We start from the raw sequence: 19,048 nt of genomic DNA, 5'->3' as shown, positions 1-19,048 counted from the left end.
ATTCCATCTGTCCAATATCTTTGTCCAATCTGTATTGTGTCTCACATATTGCTTTAATGAGAGAGTGAGATGCAAGGAAATTTTACAATGAAATTTGACAGGTGGAATACCATAAAGGAGGAATGTTATAACTGCAAGTTACGCTCACAGATTATGCTTCTTTTGAAGTAATAGTGGATATTGTTAGTAAAAAGAAGTGTATTTTATATGTAAAGTTTTGTGTTACTTTAGTGAACACTTTAATTCACATTGGGAACAGAACATTTCGAGAAGTTGTCCCAAAAGTTTCACATGAAGTTAGTTTAACAATTGAGTTTATTTCTAACTCTATGGTTTATACCTTTTTTTTCGATTTAGAGTTGTCTGTTGTTCATAGTCGATTTGGAATTATACTTTGTCAAGCCATTTCCGTCAGTAGAAAAGAGCAACAAATTTTAAAAATGTTGGCACTAAGAGTTATCGTCACTAAGAAAATTTGAATTTCGCGCCTTTTTCTACTACTACTGACAAAATTGTTTGACCGTCTATATCTGTCTATCAGTTCAAGATTAAGGCACATTGATAGCGCGCCTCTTAAGTATGATGCTAGTGATTATCTTTAGATAATTCCTACCTTGTTAGGTTAGAAAAGGTGGGACTGAATAGGACATTTGGGTTTTGCGGAAGAGTCAAAAACTCTTGCCGGTTGATGGTTACGGATAAAGCATTCATTACTATAGCGTTTTTATAATTTTATATGTAACATACGTATAATAGCTAGATTTTAAATTGAACAAATGTTACTTATTTTTATGTTAAGTTGCATTGCCTGGTTCGATGTGATTGATACCATTTGATCCCTTTTGGTTTACTAAAATGCGAGTCAGTGTCTTTGAATGGTATGGAAAATTGCCTTTTTGAAGTTAATTAATGAAATTGATAATGCTAAAGCTATAAAAAAATGTAAGCAGGTACTTAGTGTTAAGGTTAGGTGTCCGGGAGACGAAAAAAGAACGTAGGTTTCGATAATTTTTGAAAAAGCATTATTGATTGTAGAAGGAAAAAAAATCTAATAAAAATCGTTTCTAATTTGAGAGCTGATGTAGAAGGCGATGTACGGCTGCGTACATTATGTCGTACTGTAGCTATCAAAAGTTTTTCAGCGCCAGCTACTTCAACTCGACAAGATTAGGTATTTCTCTACATCTCCTACCAATCAATAACTCTTTGATAGTAATAGTTCTTGGTCTTGGACCCCTGATTTGTTAGTAACTTGGTCCTAATTCGTGTTACAAGTACTGATATGCAGTCGCAAAGGCTCCAAAATTGCCAACTTTCCGTTTGGGAAAGTTTCGCAAACTCTCATATTTTTGTATGAGAATCGAAATTCTCCATTTTCAAAATTAATTTTTAATTTTCCTTAGTTTCCTGTAAAATTTCTCTGAAATTTCAAGGAACTTTCCGCAACTTCCGCATCTGTAGCTACAAGCGGTAACATCTTTCTGATTTCTCCAAAGCTAGAAGCTATCACTTGTAGGTCACTTGTACCACTTTTAGTTATCAGGTTCATAACTACACTCGTATGTGGTCGTCTCTCGGGCCGCCGCGCGGGGAGTGGCCGGCTTGCTTCAAGCAATTTATGTACTGTAAGAAACTCCAAAGTACCTCTTTATTTATATTCTAATGTCTAATAAAATATGTAACATTATATAAGTTTGTTTAATTTCAGATTTCTCTCTTAACACATTCAGTGCCGGGAACCTGACTATCGGGTATTATATGATTTCGTTTCCAGGCCGGACGACCCGATAGTCGAGATCGTGGTACTACTGCTTTAAATTTATATGACGAGATTGTTGTGGCTTGGCGCGGACGTCTTGCTTGACTGGGTGGCAATGAATGTGTTTAACTTCAGTATTATATTGAGTAATTTTCTTATTCTACCCAAAAAATAACACCAATAGCAGTTACAAAAAATAATTTATTTCCACATTTTTTACAATATGATTTATTTACATGATTCAATGTCATGGATCTATCAATATGAACAATAGTGACTAAGTTTCAAGAGTAAATTAGTATTTACTTATAAATGTATTACTGAAACGACTGTACCTTTTCACTACAAGTTTACAATGGTGACAAGGATATTATAGAAAATCTAATTTCATTTTATATCAGATTCAATAATACACCCATAGTTATTATTTTGTTGGTATCTAAACTAACATTAGGTATTCATTGCACATCGCAAATATTTTACACAACTACTACACATATGTACACGCGTACAACTAATAACCTACGTCTAATTTATAATTATATATGTTTGTTAACGAACATAACTTTTATAGATCCCATTTCATATAAAGCTATAATTTTATTATTTAAAACAGGCAACACTGGTGAAAAGGTCAAGCGCGATTTACACCTGTAAATTTATAACTTGTAGCTTCATAAAACTAGGTCCTGTGCCCTGTTTATCAAAAGCTTAATTAATACTTGTAATACAAGTGGAAGTCGCTTTTTGACAGCCTTTATTAGAAAGGGAGTTCCACTTGTATTACAAGTTACGAGCTTTTGATAAGCGTGTCTAGTCCAGTGTATAAATCAAGGTATTGGCCTCTTTATATGATGGAAACTGTTTTAACTATATATGAGCAGAGAGTACCAACGCCCACTGTTACGTCTGTTACATCGATGTACTGTTGTACATCGGTGGAGCTTATGCCTTTTGTAATAAGGTCCACCGATGTACAGCTGTTTGTACATATACAGTATATACACTTAAGAGTAAAACCATACAAGGATTTGCTACGCCGGCTACATTTGATCCCTAAATAGCTAGAGTCAAATCGTCACATTTGCAGTTTACCGGCTGGCGTTGGCGTTTGACAATTAGGCACAGCACTGATAAGTCTGCAACGATTTTGATAGCACACCGCAAGTGTTATTTTAAACGTCAAACTTGCACTGCGTGTGCTATCATAATCGTTACGGACTTATCTTGGTCAAACTCAACGAGTATTAAAATTGTATGGCGCGGGTACTCCGTCATCTAGTGAAACTCTGCCACGGTATTTAATTATTCTTCAACTTTACAGCTCTGCAGTAACCAACGCCAATGTGTGAATGTACTTAAATCAGTTCGTCGCTATTCGCTCTAAGCCTTAGGCGAATAGCTTAGAGTCTAAGCTATTCGCCTAGTCACTCACTCGAATGTGCCACTACAGAGTTAAGACCGCTGACAGAAGTCACTGGCACGTTCAAAGTTAAAACGCAGAATGCAACGTGTGAAAATCCAAGGTGGCTCTATCCTCTCTCAGACCGAAGCCTGGACGCAAACTCATGGCGGGGGACGAGTGAAAATTCATCATTGGCCATAGCATCTTTGCAGATGGTAGTTGCAGCGACTAAAGAAGGTATTTTGAGGAGGTAGTCTACAGTCTACATCGACTGCGATGACTGTTTAGACCAATGGCTGATCGGCATTTCTTGCCGCATCGATCACAGACGTGTCGACTCCTGGGGTGGTCCAACAGCTCTGCGATTTCGTTTCTGCTTAAATTGGTTAAACCAGAGCTCGTCATGCTTTGCCAAGCCTTCCCGCAGGTTACGACGCCACTCCAGTCTCATCTCCGCGCGTTCCTCCCAACAGTTAGCTGGAATGTCGATTGAAATGGATCGAATGCGTGAATGTCCTTGAACGCCCGCTGGTCGCCCCGCTGGCGTCTAGTCCGCAGCTTCAAAGTATGTTGGTCGGCTTCCCTTTATCTTGCATAATATCGATTGTCCGAAATACACTTCGCATAGCAGGTTTCGCAGAAACATTTTTAACCGAATGATACTTTTGCATAATTGTATAATTAGCATAACTGTCATGTCGCATAACATTCATTTGGCAGAATTTTGAATAGCAGAATACTACTATCGTCGATTTTACATACGCAGAATTGTACGAGTATGTAGCATAAATTACATTACACCGAATTTCTTATGGCATATTGCTCATATTGTAGACTTGAATTTCGCAGAATGTTATGCAGCAGAATAAAAGTTCTGCCGAAATTGTTACCGCATAATACTCATGTCGCTGACTGAACCTACACAAAAGGAATTGCTGCCAGAACTACAGGTTAAGTTACGTTAGAACTGCGACCCCTACATAAAAGGAATTGCTGCCAGAACTATAGGTTAGGTTAGGTTACAATTGCGACCCCTACACAAAAGAAATTGTTGCCAGAACTGTAGGTTAGGTTAGGTTAGAACTGCGACCCCTACTCAAAAGAGGGTGCGTAACGGTCCATATAACAACTTTTGATATATTTTTAGTCGATATAACGATTGAGGGACATAATGCACTTTTGCTATAACAATACATGGTATATTCTTAAAGAGTCTAACTATCGTCAAGTATAATGAACTTGTAATATAACAACTTCTAATCTAACATTAACAGCGTATATAATTAAGTTCGATATAACGCTCAGTTGGCATAATGTAGTACTGGTATAATTTGTAATATTTACTACTATTATAACAACCTACGTATTCGAACTTAAGGCAGGTCTCAGTTAGGTACGACGACGAGCGAAGCGAGGAGGAGTGTTAGGTAGAACTGCGACCCTACAGCGCGCGAGCCGAGCGAGCGAAGCGAGCGTGCCGCGGTAGCGGCCGGCGAAGCGCCAGAACCATTAACGTATATATCTATGGACTGGCCTTACGGGCACTAAAAATGGTACTAATTTAGCGGTGTGACGCACGAATTCGAGCCAATCGTGCAGTCTAACGCAACTAGTTGCGACCAATAACGCGCGTGATGCGAACTGGTCAACCAATCGCGCGCGTGATGCTAACTCATCAACCAATCGCGTTGTAGCGGTGTCACACCGCTGTACTGGCCCCTGTCATGCCTCATGATTATTGCCCGTAAAGCCAGTCCTGAGATATCTATGTCAATGGCCAGAACCGACTTTTTTTATTATAACCTCAACTTATTATTATACATTTGAATACATTATACCATAAATACTTATAACAAATATTCATTATATCCAGTAAACGTTATATCGAATAGCTTTTATATCGATTAAACATTATATCCCATGAAAATAGTTATATTTCGGCGAGAAACTAACTATCCATCAAAATATTATTCTCATCAACAGTATGCCAATGAATTATTCTGCCTAAGGAAATTGTGCGAAAAGACAGTATGCCAAGTACATATTATGCGACGCAATTTTCGGCAAAACAATTATTCGATTATAGTATTATTCTTCAAATTGAGATTATGCCATTGCATTATTCTGCTTTACAAAATTGTGCGAAACAACAGTATGCCATGAAACTTATGCAAAAAGTAATTCTGCGAAATGATGATTCTGCCAAGGGTTGCTATGCGAAAGTAAAATATGACAATAAATTTTATGCAACATATTACTAATCCATGTTGGTCAAGTCAGAGTCCAGTCCGCGGCTTCAAGCTATGTTGGTGTCAGAGTCCAGTCCACGGCTTCAAGGTATGTTGGTGTCAGAGTCCAGTCCGCGGCTTCAAGGTGTGTTGGTCAAGTCAGAGTATCCGGCAAGCGTTTCTCAGCACGTTCTTCTTCTTGCCGCCGGGCCGCGCCTTCACCGGCCGCAGAAGTATTGTGCCGTTGCTGCTCAGGTTCGTGAAGTTGCCTGCAAATAACAATACACTACTTAAAATTTTGGGAAATTATTAGTGGTTGTGCCTCGAAAGAAGCGTCATACGTCGTCATACTCGCACTAGCTAATAATCTAACTAAGGGGTGGTGTTTCATTTCACCTATCCAATTACTTTGTCCAATGTGTACTTAAAGCGTCTCACATTTTGCTTAATGAGAGAGTGCGATTAAATGACATTGGACAGGTGGAATACCACCCTAAATGCAGATGTAATAAAAACAAATGCCCAACAAATGTAATATCTGGTCTATCAAGAAAACTTGTGGTTGACGAAAGGAGCTTAAGCAAGTCAGGCAAATTTGGAAGAAAGGAAGTGAATATTTTTGTGCACAACATGTCGATTGTCGCCGTTTGTATCAAAATGTTAGTGGTCTTTGTTGCTGGCGGTAGCCCATTATGGCAGCAATTAAAACTTTCAATCGAGTGTGCTCATTGAATAGCCCAACTTTCAAGTAGGTACTTATACCTATGTAAGTGGACAGCGCTGATCGGAAGAAAGTTCGGAACAAGGTGTACGGTGAGTAGGCACATGACGTGTTGGGTATTAGGGTCAACACGTCATGTGACATTTAGGTGACATTTAATAAATAGAAAATATATTTAATAAAATAAACAATAATTCTAAGTACATTTCATAAAGGTCACCATTGATCATCATATATTTTGTCTTGTGTACGATCGCGCACCTCAAATTGAGTTCCGATCATTCTTTAAGCAGTTGTTATACATAAATACCTATCTTATAAATCGGTGAAATAGTGTGTAACTGTCGTGCTTGTCTAATTCCCCACTTTTGGGTAAGTGTGAACACAATTTAGTATTTAAGTATGTACATAGTAGATATCTTCAATTTAAAACCATAGTTCGAAATTAATGTTTAATACTCTCACTTTATTGTAATCATTTCTTGGCCGCTAATTGCTTAATAGCCAATTGTTTGTCAAAAGCGAATAATAGCTTGTGCCTGTTTTTGCATATTAAATATTCTTGCTTTGTTCATAGTTATGTTGCAGTCAATAGATTTAAGTGGTCATTTCAAGAATTGACGGGCGGTCACGTATGTCATTAAATATACCCAACCCGTAATACTGCTTGCTTGTAAACTCCGCTCTGCTTTTGTTCACCGCCACACTCAACCATTAGCTTTACACTTCTCCTTAATAATAAATTCCGGTGGCGCTGAACAAACGTTGATTAGAAGACCTGCATTAACCCGTGACCCCGGATCATTTCAGGAACACCGTACGGGCTGTTGGTACCCGAGGCTGGCGATCACAACATTTGGACATTTCTTGAAATTCCCGATTGATGGGAAGTGACTGCCACATTTCGACGCTTATCAGTCCATCTCCGTGCCTACGTTGCTACCTGCGTTCGGAGCGCTCACCGTCGCCGATCGAACGGATAATTAAGGGAAGTGTCGTTTTGCGGTTTCCCAAGTTTTAGGCTAGTTAGGCTGTTCAACATTAATTAAGTAGACCCGCGTTCCGTAGTTTAATATTTGTATGTTATTGGTAATAAACCTGTTGTTCAAAGTTAAAATTGTTTTAATTAATCGGTTATTCTAAGTAATAACGCGACAGTGGCGCCCATAGCGTGGAAGTTGAACAGTCTAGCTTTTTAGTGAATTCCTTATTTACGGAATATATTTTTTCACTTGGGATTCACGCTTGTATTGGTTTGTGTTGTGAGCGTTGTAGTTTAGAATTTGTAAGGTTGTATTTACTCACGGTTTTCGTATTTGCCATATTTTCGTTGAATAATTAGGGTATAGAGTGGTGATAACTTGTTAATAATTGCACTTGAGTCCTATAGAATTTTAATTTGTTTTGTAAACACTCTATACACTAATTTCGCTTGCTTTTTTTAGTTTCATTATCATTACTCTCTCTAATTTTTTTTCTTTTCCTTTTCTCTTCGTGCTGTGTCTATATCTTCGGGAGCTAACATTTTCTACCTTTAAATACAACTCATCTGCTAATTAATTCTGTAACAGAACGGAGTGCTAAGCTTATCTCATCGATTCACACTTACCCAAACATAAAAAAAAACAATGTCTGAAATAAAGTTTTTATCCCTGCAAAAACCGGAACTCAGTTACGAGGTAGGTATTCGCGGCGAGACGCCATCCTCTACTGTAGATGGCCTGCGAAAGCAAATTGTTAAACTTGCGCCTTTGCTACCTTCTGACGATATTTTAGAGTCGCCGTTTGATGCTAAAACAGATATATCTGGAGTCGATGAATCTTTAATACGCTTGGATGATCTATTGAAACAGATATCAGCCGCCTTTGATAAAAATAAGCTCGCACGAGCGAAGAATCTACACAAACACATATCGTTTAGATTAGCCCGTATCGATACCTCTTCATCACCTGACCTACTTCAGGGTCTTAATAGAAGCATTAGTAAATCTGAGGTCCTGGGGTCGAGCTTGGACCGGTTGGAACCAGCTTCCCAAAACCTGGCGAGTGATAATGTTGCCTCAGATTCCGTTCCTCTTGAAGGGAGAGTTATCTCTGTTTCCTGTGACAAAGGATTTATGACCGAGCTTGCTAAACTTAAATATAATGGCAAAACTTGTGTTCGGGCTTTTATAAAAAGAGTCGGCGAATTTACTTCAGCCCGTTCTATACCTGGTACTAAAATCCTTTCATTTGCCACTGAAATATTTAGTGATGATGCTCTCCATTGGTTTCGCGGTATCAAGGATCAGGTGTCTTCCTGGGAGGATGTCTGCAAGCTCCTGAAGGAAGATTTTAGTCAACCCAATTATGACTATTTTTTTAGGGAGGAAATAAGAGCTCGCACACAAGGCGAACGTGAGAATATCACTGTATACTTAGCTATTATGGCCGGCATGTTCTCACAATTGGACAGCCAGCCATCGGAGGCAGAGAAGCTGGAGATTTTACTGCACAATATTAGACCTTGCTATGCCGCGGTACTATCATCCGTGCAGTCTATCCCAGATATCGATAGCTTACGCTTGCTTTGCAAGAATTATGAAAATATTCAATCTCGTCTTTCTCATTTCCGTGAACCACCACGAGTGACTCAAGATACTATGGCACCCGATTTCGCTTACTCCCATCCCAGCGGTTCGAATCGTTTTTATAAGTCGTTTCCGCCAAATATTAACAAAACTTCGTCCTACTCGGGCGGTTCACAAAATGAAACTAATCCTAAGCCTGTGCACACGGTTGCAAGTGTTACAACCAAAAATAAGTTTTGTCCTCGTTGTAGGGATGATTCTCATTCTCTTAGAAATTGCAAAGCTGAACGGACCATCTTATGTTTCCGTTGTGGTCGTCCGGGCGTACGCTTTTATGACTGTCCGGATTGTCAGAAACCGTCTACCAATGTTGCAAAAAACTAGTTAACCAGAATTGTAGTACACCTGGGTCTTGTAACTTTAATAAATCTGAATGGCATGACTGGTTGAAGGTCATTAAGAATTTTTTTTGTGCTTACAAGGTCGCTTCAATTCTGACAACAAAGCCAAAGTACGATAGTAGGGCGTACATTCAAGTAAAAATTAATAGTAAAAATGCTATTGGGCTTTTAGATTCAGGTGCTGAAAACACTATCCTTGGGCGTAATTCTCACAAGGAACTTTTAGACTTAGGTTTGCCGCTGTTCACGGATGATGCGGAGTCATTTGAAGGTGCTGGAGGCCATATCTTAGGGAGTTTAGGCTACATGTTGTTACCTATCGAATTCAATAATTCAATTCACACTGTGACCGCACACGTTGTTCCAGAGGTCAAAAATCCTTTAATATTAGGTGTGGACTTTTGGAGGATATTTGAGCTTTGTCCCAAATTGATTGGCACTATAGACATCGCTCAGCCTACTAATACCCCAGAGGTTGTTTTAGGAACCATTGACAAGACATCTCATATAGTCGGTTTGGAAAGGTTGGATAACTTGCAGCGTGATAAAGTCCAAAATATTATTGATATGTTTAGACAACAGTCTACAGGAGTAAAGGGTCTTGGTCGTACTGCTTTAATTTCGCATCATATCGACACAGGGGATGCGCAGCCCATCAGGCAACGCTACTACCGTATGTCCCCTGAAAAGCAACGTATCCTGACTGAACAGGTGGACGAAATGTTAGCACTTGACGTCATCGAACCGTGTGAAAGTGCTTGGCAATCCCCAGTGCTTATTGTTAGGAAAAAGAATGGAGAGCCCCGTTTTTGTCTGGACAGCAGAAAGTTAAACTCTGTCACTAAGAAGGATGCCTACAATCTGCCTTACATGTCAGAAATATTAGATAATTTACGAGATGCTAAGTATCTCACCAGCATCGATCTCTCGAAGGCATTCTGGCAGGTACCAATTGTTGAAAACGATAGAGATAAAACGGCGTTTTACGTCCCAGGTCGCGGTACATTTCGCTTTAAAACCACTGCTTTTGGGCTTACTAACGCACCGGCCACGCAACAACGTCTGGTTGACATGATGTTTGGCCACGAATTTGATTTAAAAGTATTCGCCTATCTTGACGACATTATTTTGGTGAGCAACACCTTCGATGAACACCTATCGTTATTGTCACGTGTTCTCGACAAATTGAAATACGCAAACTTGACGATAAATATCGATAAGTGTCAGTTCTTTCGCAACCAACTTAAATACCTTGGGTATGTGGTGGACTCTCAAGGTTTACGAACAGACCCAGAAAAGGTGGCTGCGATAGAAAACTACCCAGTTCCTACATGCTTAGCGGACTTAAGACGATTTCTGGGAACAGCCTCATGGTATCGTAGATTTGTGCCTAATTTTAGCACGTTGGCAGGGCCTCTGAATAAATTGACCTCCAATAGAAAGAATGCGCCTCCCTTTAATTGGTCGCCGGAAGCAGATACTGCTTTTAAAGAGCTCAAAAGGTGTTTGGTGACAGCACCCGTCTTAGCTTGTCCAAATTATCAAGAGCCATTCGAAGTCCACACAGACGCTAGCAGCTATGGTATAGGAGCTATGCTGACACAGACGATCCAAGGTAAGGAGAGGCCGGTCGCTTATATGAGCAAATCTCTGTCAGGCGCTGAGAGGAACTATAGCATAACGGAGAAAGAGACACTTGCGGTCCTAACAGCGCTAGAACACTGGCGTTGTTATTTGGATAATGGCAGGAGCTTCACTGTTTACACCGACCACTCAGCGCTACAGTGGTTTCTTTCCCTGAGTAACCCTACCGGTAGATTAGCCCGTTGGTGTGTAAGGTTGTCTTGTTTTAATTTTACAATAAAACATCGTAAGGGTTCCGATAACATTATTCCGGACGCATTATCGAGGTGACATTTAGGTGACATTTAATAAATAGAAAATATATTTAATAAAATAAACAATAATTCTAAGTACATTTCATAAAGGTCACCTAAATGCCACTCACGTAGGCCACTAGTATATAAGCACCAATTTACTCAATAAAGGAGTTCAGTATTCAGCAGACTTTCATAGTATTATTTGCTACCCGAACGCTCCACATTACAAAGGTGTTTAACTCCTACATGGGCCGTTTAGGCGACACACGGTAAGTGAACTTTCACTCTCAGAGTCAAAGATCATTGTCGTAGGTCTACTGGGCATTATTGCGACGAGATGGTTATTGGCCTCTTATTGGCGCCTTTGTTCCGTTTTTTTTTTTCATTTGATTAGGTTAATAATTTGAGGCATCTTGTTGATTGTTCTCTTGAGTGTAAGTACCTATATTATTAAACACTCATCATTCATCATCATCATTAGGGTATTAAGTCCTTAGTAAAATTAAAAAGAAATCATGTCTGTATCTAAGCCAGATTGACATCGTACGAAACAATTTAAAATATGTCATAGATAGATGGAACCGGTGAGGTAAATTCGAAGAAGAATTAGAAAGACATGGTGAGACACCTAGATACCTACTAGCCGATTGTTATCACTAATGATGGGACTAATTCGTTCGTCGTCTTCGGTTCGCTGACATTGCTGGTACTGTGCATAGGTATAGCAGGACTGGTGGCAGTGGTGTCGTCGTATGACGTACTATCTGCGTAGATGGTAGATCTACGTGAAAGGTTCGCATTCTACTTTGGTGGAGTGGATTCACAACTTTATAGCTCATCGCTGTAATTCCCGGATAGTACTGACCTATGACGGGCGTGGTGACGGCGCAGGGCGGCACGTCCTCCTCGTCGCGCCGCTGGTCGGCCAGGCAGCGCGCCGCCAGCGCGCGGAACACGGCCCCGACGTTCACGTCTTCCTTCACCGAGGCACGCATCAGCCGGCAGCCAAGCGCACGTGCCACTAGCTCTGCCTTGTCCCTGCAAGAGTTACGAACCGGATAGTACTGACCTATGACGGGCGTGGAGACGGCGCAGGGCGGCACGTCCTCCTCGTCGCGCCGCTGGTCGGCCAGGCAGCGCGCCGCCAGCGCGCGGAACACGGCCCCGACGTTCACGTCTTCCTTCACCGAGGCACGCATCAGCCGGCAGCCAAGCGCACGTGCCACTAGCTCTGCCTTGTCCCTGCAAGAGTTACGAACCGGATAGTACTGACCTATGACGGGCGTGGAGACGGCGCAGGGCGGCACGTCCTCCTCGTCGCGCCGCTGGTCGGCCAGGCAGCGCGCCGCCAGCGCGCGGAACACGGCCCCGACGTTCACGTCTTCCTTCACCGAGGCACGCATCAGCCGGCAGCCAAGCGCACGTGCCACTAGCTCTGCCTCGTCCCTGGAAAAGTTACGAAGACAGTTTTTAATGAACATTCAATTGGATTTTTATATTTATTTATTTGTGGGTGTTGTGGGCCTTTGAGTGCCACTTCGACCAAGCTGTGATCTATTGTGACGGCCCTTCAAAGTTTATTACTAATGCCCGTTGAGTCCAGGAAATTCCAGATTATTTGGGCCGTAAAATGCTCTGTACGTCCATAGGGTTCCAATATATGTCGCCCTTGGTTAGGTACTTCTTTTAGACATTAGTGGTCCGCAGGAGCAGATAATGTGCATAGCAGTCTCCTCCGACTCCTGGCAGAACCTGCATGTCGCATCTTGTTTTTTCCCTATTTGGAACATGTGTTTGTTCAACTTGCAGTGTCCAGTCAAAATTCTAGTCACCGCACAAGTTTTGTGTCTTTTGAGCCCTAGAAGCTCCTTAGCAGTTTTGCTGTTGAACCCTCCAATAGGATAATGGCCTGGATTCGATTGATATACGTTATGTAAGTAACTTACACCAGAGAAGTAAATATATATAATAATTAGCAGGTAGGTTATACTTATAATTGGTCCGTTCTTGGACTAATAAGTGAATAATATCTGAGAGACCGCGAGCTTTACTCGGAAAACATATAAAAACTCAAAAATGCGCGTTTTCCCCTTTCGGTTTCGGTCTTATAATAAATCGTTATCGCCCCCGAAAACCCCCATAGGTATAGCACAGTATATTTCATCGAAATCGTTAAAGCCGTTTCCGAGATCCCCGAAATATACATATATATATATAAATAAACAAGAATTGCTTGTTTTAAAGATATCTATTAGATAAATAATGTCATAACCACTTGATATAAATATTAAATAACTGTAGGTATACAGTTATAGGTTTCATTAATTGTGTGTGATTAACTAAGCAGATAGGTACACGATATTTATGATAATGATGAAAGATACTCACGGTCCGACGACGCACTGGTCCATTAGGTCTATTTTATTTTGAACTATGATGGTTGGGATTTCTCCACATTCATTCTCCACCTGAAAGTAAATTAAAATTAATGATTTAAATACAGCATTCGCTTCTTCAGTTTCAGTAAGACACTACTAGACAAATATACTTTACAATGCTATTACCTGGATAACTGGGTTTTTGTGTTAGGATACCTAACAAATAAGGCACAGTACTAAGAGGTGCAACTGGGGTAGCCCATAAAATTTATTAGGTTTTCAAGTAAACTATTAAACTATGAATTCACTTGGAAATAAGGTTGAAAGTTGATCTTTGGTTAAGTTTCTTGCCCCGGTAAATTGTTATTAACGTTTTAGAGGACAGTCTGAGCTCCCTTCTCTTCCAGTCATGATATCTATGCTCTCAACAGTCTTCTGGATTTCGGTGGCTGATCCCAAGCTCTTCGCCAAAAGCACGCCCCGTCCACCCGACGAACAGTTTATGCCCATCACATAGTTATCCTTCACAGGTATGAACAAATATTTGTAGATCCGATCACACGAGCGGTATAGAGATTTGACTTCAAGATCTCCGTAATAAGTCACTGTAGTTAACTTCCCAACGTTGTTTATATACGACGACTGTACAACGTTCGTGTTTCCCGATACATTAGAGCTGGAACAAGCACTTTGGAGTGAAATTACTTCATCCTGAGATAACTTTTTAAAATTAATCACTTCACAACTTTTTCTCTGTCGGCTGTTCGGTGGCCAGAAGTATACAGCGTACCAATTTCCTTGAAGGGTACTCAGATCGAAGTTATTTCCCGTTTTGTAATAATCAATGCATTGAGATTCTCTCGAACTTTCACAATGTACAAATAACACTGCCAAAACCAGAATCAGACGGTTAATGCACATTGCGCGTTGTTTTGCGGCGTCCAAATGGTGACTGATAACACCGAGTGTTTACTGGTGCTATATTTTAGGAACTTATCAATGAATCGTGCTAGTTATAGCGCGGATGTTTAACGTGACCTTTTTTATCTTTGCGATCAGGATGTCGAGTGATGAACCAAACATAAATAGTTAAGCATTATAATGCATTCATGTAAAATACCTAAACTTAAGAGCTGGTACTTAATGGAGGAAGATTAGACTTCGAAGCAATACGAGTAGTATAGATGCAATGAGGACTAACGAAATTGGGGTATGCACTAAGTATCAGTGCTAATATTTGCCCAGAGAGGTATACCCTACCTACTATAAAATATAGAGTTCACGTGTCCCTAAATCAGTTCATGGGCTTTGTTCGGATTTAGGAAACTCGGGATTTAAATTACAAAATGGAGCATAATTTGATAGTATCGTTGAATAAAGTGCGAACACGTCGACGGATATTGACAAGTAGTTAGGTAATTGTAGGCGACAATGCGAATCGATCGGAACCGGTTGGCAACGTTATGTCGACCGCGGCGCGTGACCGGCTCCAGCTGCGACAATCGGTTTATACATGCCTGCAGCTTTGTAGCCAATTTATGGTCTCACTTACAATGTCATGCCTCACTTAGATTGAAAGGAAAATTCACTCGTTCGTTCCCAAAATCTTACGTAGGTGTGCTAGCCTACTTGTCTTAGTCCAAGTTTCTTCAAATCTCTGCTCTTAAACAAGATGTCCCAGGTTTTTGAAGGACTTAAGTCTTCCGTATAACGCCGTCCGGTAGATAGTCATATACCTAGAATTCATGTGATGTAGAACTCTGATTGGTCACACTTAAAGTATAATCGTATCTTCTACGCCTCAAGATAGGATGTCCCACTTCATAAACTGTTCGATCGGTAAAATTAGACCCTAAATGCACGTATAACTGATTAGAATTAAGATGATCCTCTTAATAAAGTACTTAATATGAATTTCATGTAGATTTCATTAGCTGGAAGGCATCTAAATGCTAACGTTAGCATTGTGAGAATCGACAGCGTGACCTTAATCACTCCCTGTCATACCGACTTGCATCTCTGTGCATTCTCTCCCAAACAACAATGAGATATTGAGAGCACGCAAGCCGCAAGCTCCGTATAAACGTTTAATGCTAGTGTGAAAATAATTGTAAACGCGTTCATGTTGCGCCGAGGCAATCTAAGAATTTTTGCAAACCTTTTACTTTGTGGGATGGGAGGCCTAAATAGTAAGTATGGCTGTACGTAGCTGGAGATCATATTACCTCAAGTTTTCATAAGTGTATTGCTATAATTCTAAAACTTTTCCCGTCTAAACTCCACGAAATTTTTTTGCGGAATGTTTATAAATCGAGTCGGGGAAGGAAGGACGGTATTGTACGATTCCTCGGGGAGGCTTCTGAGTGGTGAGCATCTTTTTGCTGATTCGTGAGGTACTAGAGTCAGACAGGTAAGCGTCTACGCCTTGGTGATGTCGAACTGCTTCCCGCCGTGACAGCACGAAGGTACCGTGAGTTTCCACGAGTGCAGCGCCAGAATGAATGAATCCCGGTCAGTAGTGGAGTAGAAATAATAAAATAAGCCAGCATGCGCATACTACGTGCCGCGGTAGTACGCCTTGGTGATGTCGAACTGCTACCCGCCGTGTCACAGCACATACCTTGAGTTTCCACGAGTGCAGCGCTAGAAATGAGTCCTGGTCTGTGGTAGAGAAGGCACGCACACATGCGCGCCGCGGTAGTACGCCTTGGTGATATCGAACTGCTACCCGCAGTGTCACAGCACATACCTTGAGTTTCCACGAGTGCAATGCCAGGAATGAGTCCCGGTCTGTGGTAGAGAAGGCGAGCACGCACGCATGCGCGCCGCGGTAGTACGCCTTGGTGATGGCGTCGAACTCCTCCTGCCCCGCCGTGTCCCATAACATGAGCCGCACCTCCTCGCCATCGATCCTGGACAGATAAATTAAAGAACTGTGCAAAAAGCTCGTCGATACTACCGGGGACCAGAGAGCTGGCAGCTTTCTCTCGCAGCGCATTAGTAATGCCATTCAGCGAGGGAATGCTGCCAGCATCTTTGGCACAATGCCGCGGGGGCCTTATTTAGATGTAATTTAGATTTGTTTAGTTTTTAATTTCTAATTTTATTATAAGATAATTTTATATATAGCTTCTATATACCTAATCTAATATTAAATAAAATTAAAAACAAAAAAATATTAATTAAGTTGATCGTGTAATCAAATGTAAGTAGATGAATGATATAAGTAGGTAAGTGTGACAGGGATAACTGTATCTAGGTGATTATTAAATTTATTTTACCTGCCCTTTCGTTAAAGAAATCGCTCTGACATTGTTTAAACGCTTAAGTTTATAGTTAAGCGTTATTAGTAGGTAGGTATGTCAAAAGCTGTAAAGTTTAAACTAATCAGATTTCTCTATATTTGAGAGCTAAGAGTTAGGTAGACCCAATTAGCTATAGTTACAAACACGATTAAACCCACTCCTTATTGCTAGAAATCTACATCTTTGAATGCTAAATTTTGAAAGTGGAATTAAATCCACACTAAAATATGGATACTTAAATTATTTTAGTATTTAGTACCTATAGCTCGTTCGCTGTTTTAATTAACTATTAACACTCGCGAAGGCAGTAAACTAGAGTCTGGTTATCGGGTATATATCTGTTAGGTAGATCGTAAACTTAGCTTCCGGGTATCACTATCAGGTTTCACATCTGATTTATTTGAATAATTTACATGTTATATTTGAAATTTGAGAACATTCAAAAATTACCTGTGAAATAGTACCTAACTTGTATGCGTACCTGTAATTACATATATTATGTCAGTCAGCCAGTCATTACGTGTCAAGTAAGCAATGTAAGCATTGACTTTTTTTCCGTTTTTCCGTTTTAAAATGGGGTTTATTTCAAGTAAGAATCAATATAAATGTTGTATAAAAACTTATAAACTATAAATTATACTAAATTAATAAAAATAAAACCTAAACTACAATAAAATTTATCAAGTTTCCCCATGGGTTCGACCCTCCCCAGGTTCCCCTAGAGACTGTTCTTTCCTAACTTCTTACAACGACTCAAGGCAAGACATGAAGCTTGCTAATTTTAAGTTCCTTTGTGATGTCCGTCAAAGGTAGATTAGCTGCATTCCTATGGAGCAGGGGTCTACAAATTTTTTAACCTGAGGGCCATGATTGCGCCTCAGAAACTTTCGCGCGGGTCACCGTTCACCGTTAGGGCTGAACCCCTGGGGCCTGGCTCCCGCGGGCCTGATGCTTTGGGTGTCGGCGGGCCGGATTGGATGGCCCGCGGCCCTGATGCTTTGAGTGTCGGCGGGCCGGATTGGATGGCCCGCGGGCCGGGGTTTGGAGAGCCCTGCTATGGAGAATTAGGTAGACGCTGGAACGTCGTTATGCAATCCGTAATCGTAACGGCCTAAGTGAAAATTATACAAGAGTGTCAAATATTTTTTTTCCATTCAATTTGACGTCATACAAACATTTCTTCGATATTTCTATCCGTTATGCAACACGAAGTCTTATATAATTAGTTGAATCATGTTATTTCCACTAATTTGGTTAAGAATTAGACAAGCCAGAACGTAAGAAGAAGAAGTCGTAAATCATTCCACGGAAACGCCGAATATCGTAATAAAATTAATCGCTATTTTACATATTCTTGACAAAACAAGCGATTCGAGATTCAAATCTAGCCATTAACTATTTTAACTATAGTTTTAATTATAAAAATAGACTACAGCTGTGGTATTTGCCGTTATATTTAAAGAATGCCACAATACAATACAAACCATCAAGCCATAAATAGATTTTGTTTCCATAAATGTAAATTTTACTGTCACGCAGACGGTATAGGCTGATACTGGGCTATAACCGCGAAAATCGAAGTTCGCAAATTGCGGGGATTTTTCTCTGTCACTCTAATTACGCCTTCGTTGGAGTAGAAGATAAAGATCCCCGCAATTTGCGAATTTCGGTTTTCGCGGTAGCCGCTCTGATAGAGCTTGGCGGCGATGGCACACAGCCGCCTGTCTGGAATACGGCCACAGCTTTTGAGATCATTTTGATGACATTTTGAGGTACGATTATTGGAGATTCAATCTTAATAAAAAATAATAAAAAATAAGTTTCCTGTAAACATTTTGGTTAACAACACTTCCGTATTGCAGGCACGAAAATACTTGTTACGTGACAGTTGATAGAAGTCAAATGATACGAAATTTTTAGGCGAAGAAAGTTAAAGTGCTTCTGCCACTAAAAATAAGTACTTATACTCATATACACTTAAGGCTCCGGCACACAGGCGCGTTTTGCGGGCGGCGCGTAAGCGGGGCGCGCCGATTTTACATATAAAACGCTCACGCCCCGCCCGGAAAACGCGCTTGTATGACGGAACCTTTAATGACTGATCATGCTGGTTTGTCTGATGATCTTCAGTCATAGTTGCACTACACAACAGAACCAAATTGGGCTTGCCCACGAACCATAAGTGTCACCTGTGTTGTACTCAATCTGTCGCTCCAGGAAATAGACACCAATAGTAGGTATTCTTGTAGTCCCTGCTGAAGGCACCGCGGCAGATATTCCCGACGACCATCACCTTCACCGCCACCTGTGGCTCTTAGGCAGCGGTCGGCAACCTTTTAGCAGCCAAGGGCCACATAGTAGTTAACGAAGTTGACGCGGGCCGCACTTTGGTAATATTTGA

At 40.7% G+C, this 19,048-nt stretch overlaps 2 protein-coding genes across 2 annotated transcripts in view; both read right to left on the bottom strand.

Annotated features, from left to right (window-relative positions):
* Positions 1-1,945: 1,945 nt before the first annotated feature.
* LOC134671792 (ras-related protein Rab-23) overlaps positions 1,946-19,048 on the bottom strand; it is a 61,359-nt gene continuing 44,256 nt past the window's right edge. The window contains 6 exon segments of the mRNA XM_063529621.1: positions 1,946-3,729; positions 5,538-5,681; positions 10,145-10,197; positions 12,257-12,410; positions 13,353-13,432; positions 16,092-16,254. Coding sequence (XP_063385691.1) covers positions 5,552-5,681; positions 10,145-10,197; positions 12,257-12,410; positions 13,353-13,432; positions 16,092-16,254 — 580 coding nt within the window. The 3' untranslated portion in view covers positions 1,946-3,729; positions 5,538-5,551.
* LOC134672161 (uncharacterized) lies at positions 13,709-14,282 on the bottom strand. The gene has a single exon (XM_063530062.1). The coding sequence runs from the start codon at positions 14,261-14,263 to the stop codon at positions 13,709-13,711; it is 555 nt and encodes a 184-aa protein (XP_063386132.1). The 5' UTR covers positions 14,264-14,282.

This window comes from Cydia fagiglandana, chromosome 16, assembly GCF_963556715.1.
Source record: "Cydia fagiglandana chromosome 16, ilCydFagi1.1, whole genome shotgun sequence".
NCBI classification, from domain to species: domain Eukaryota; kingdom Metazoa; phylum Arthropoda; class Insecta; order Lepidoptera; family Tortricidae; genus Cydia; species Cydia fagiglandana.
This window is presented reverse-complemented; position numbering and strand designations above follow the sequence as displayed.

Bases quoted from the DNA above. Each gene is read 5' to 3' on its own strand.
- LOC134672161 (XM_063530062.1), bottom strand. From the start codon at position 14,263: ATGTGCATTAACCGTCTGATTCTGGTTTTGGCAGTGTTATTTGTACAT.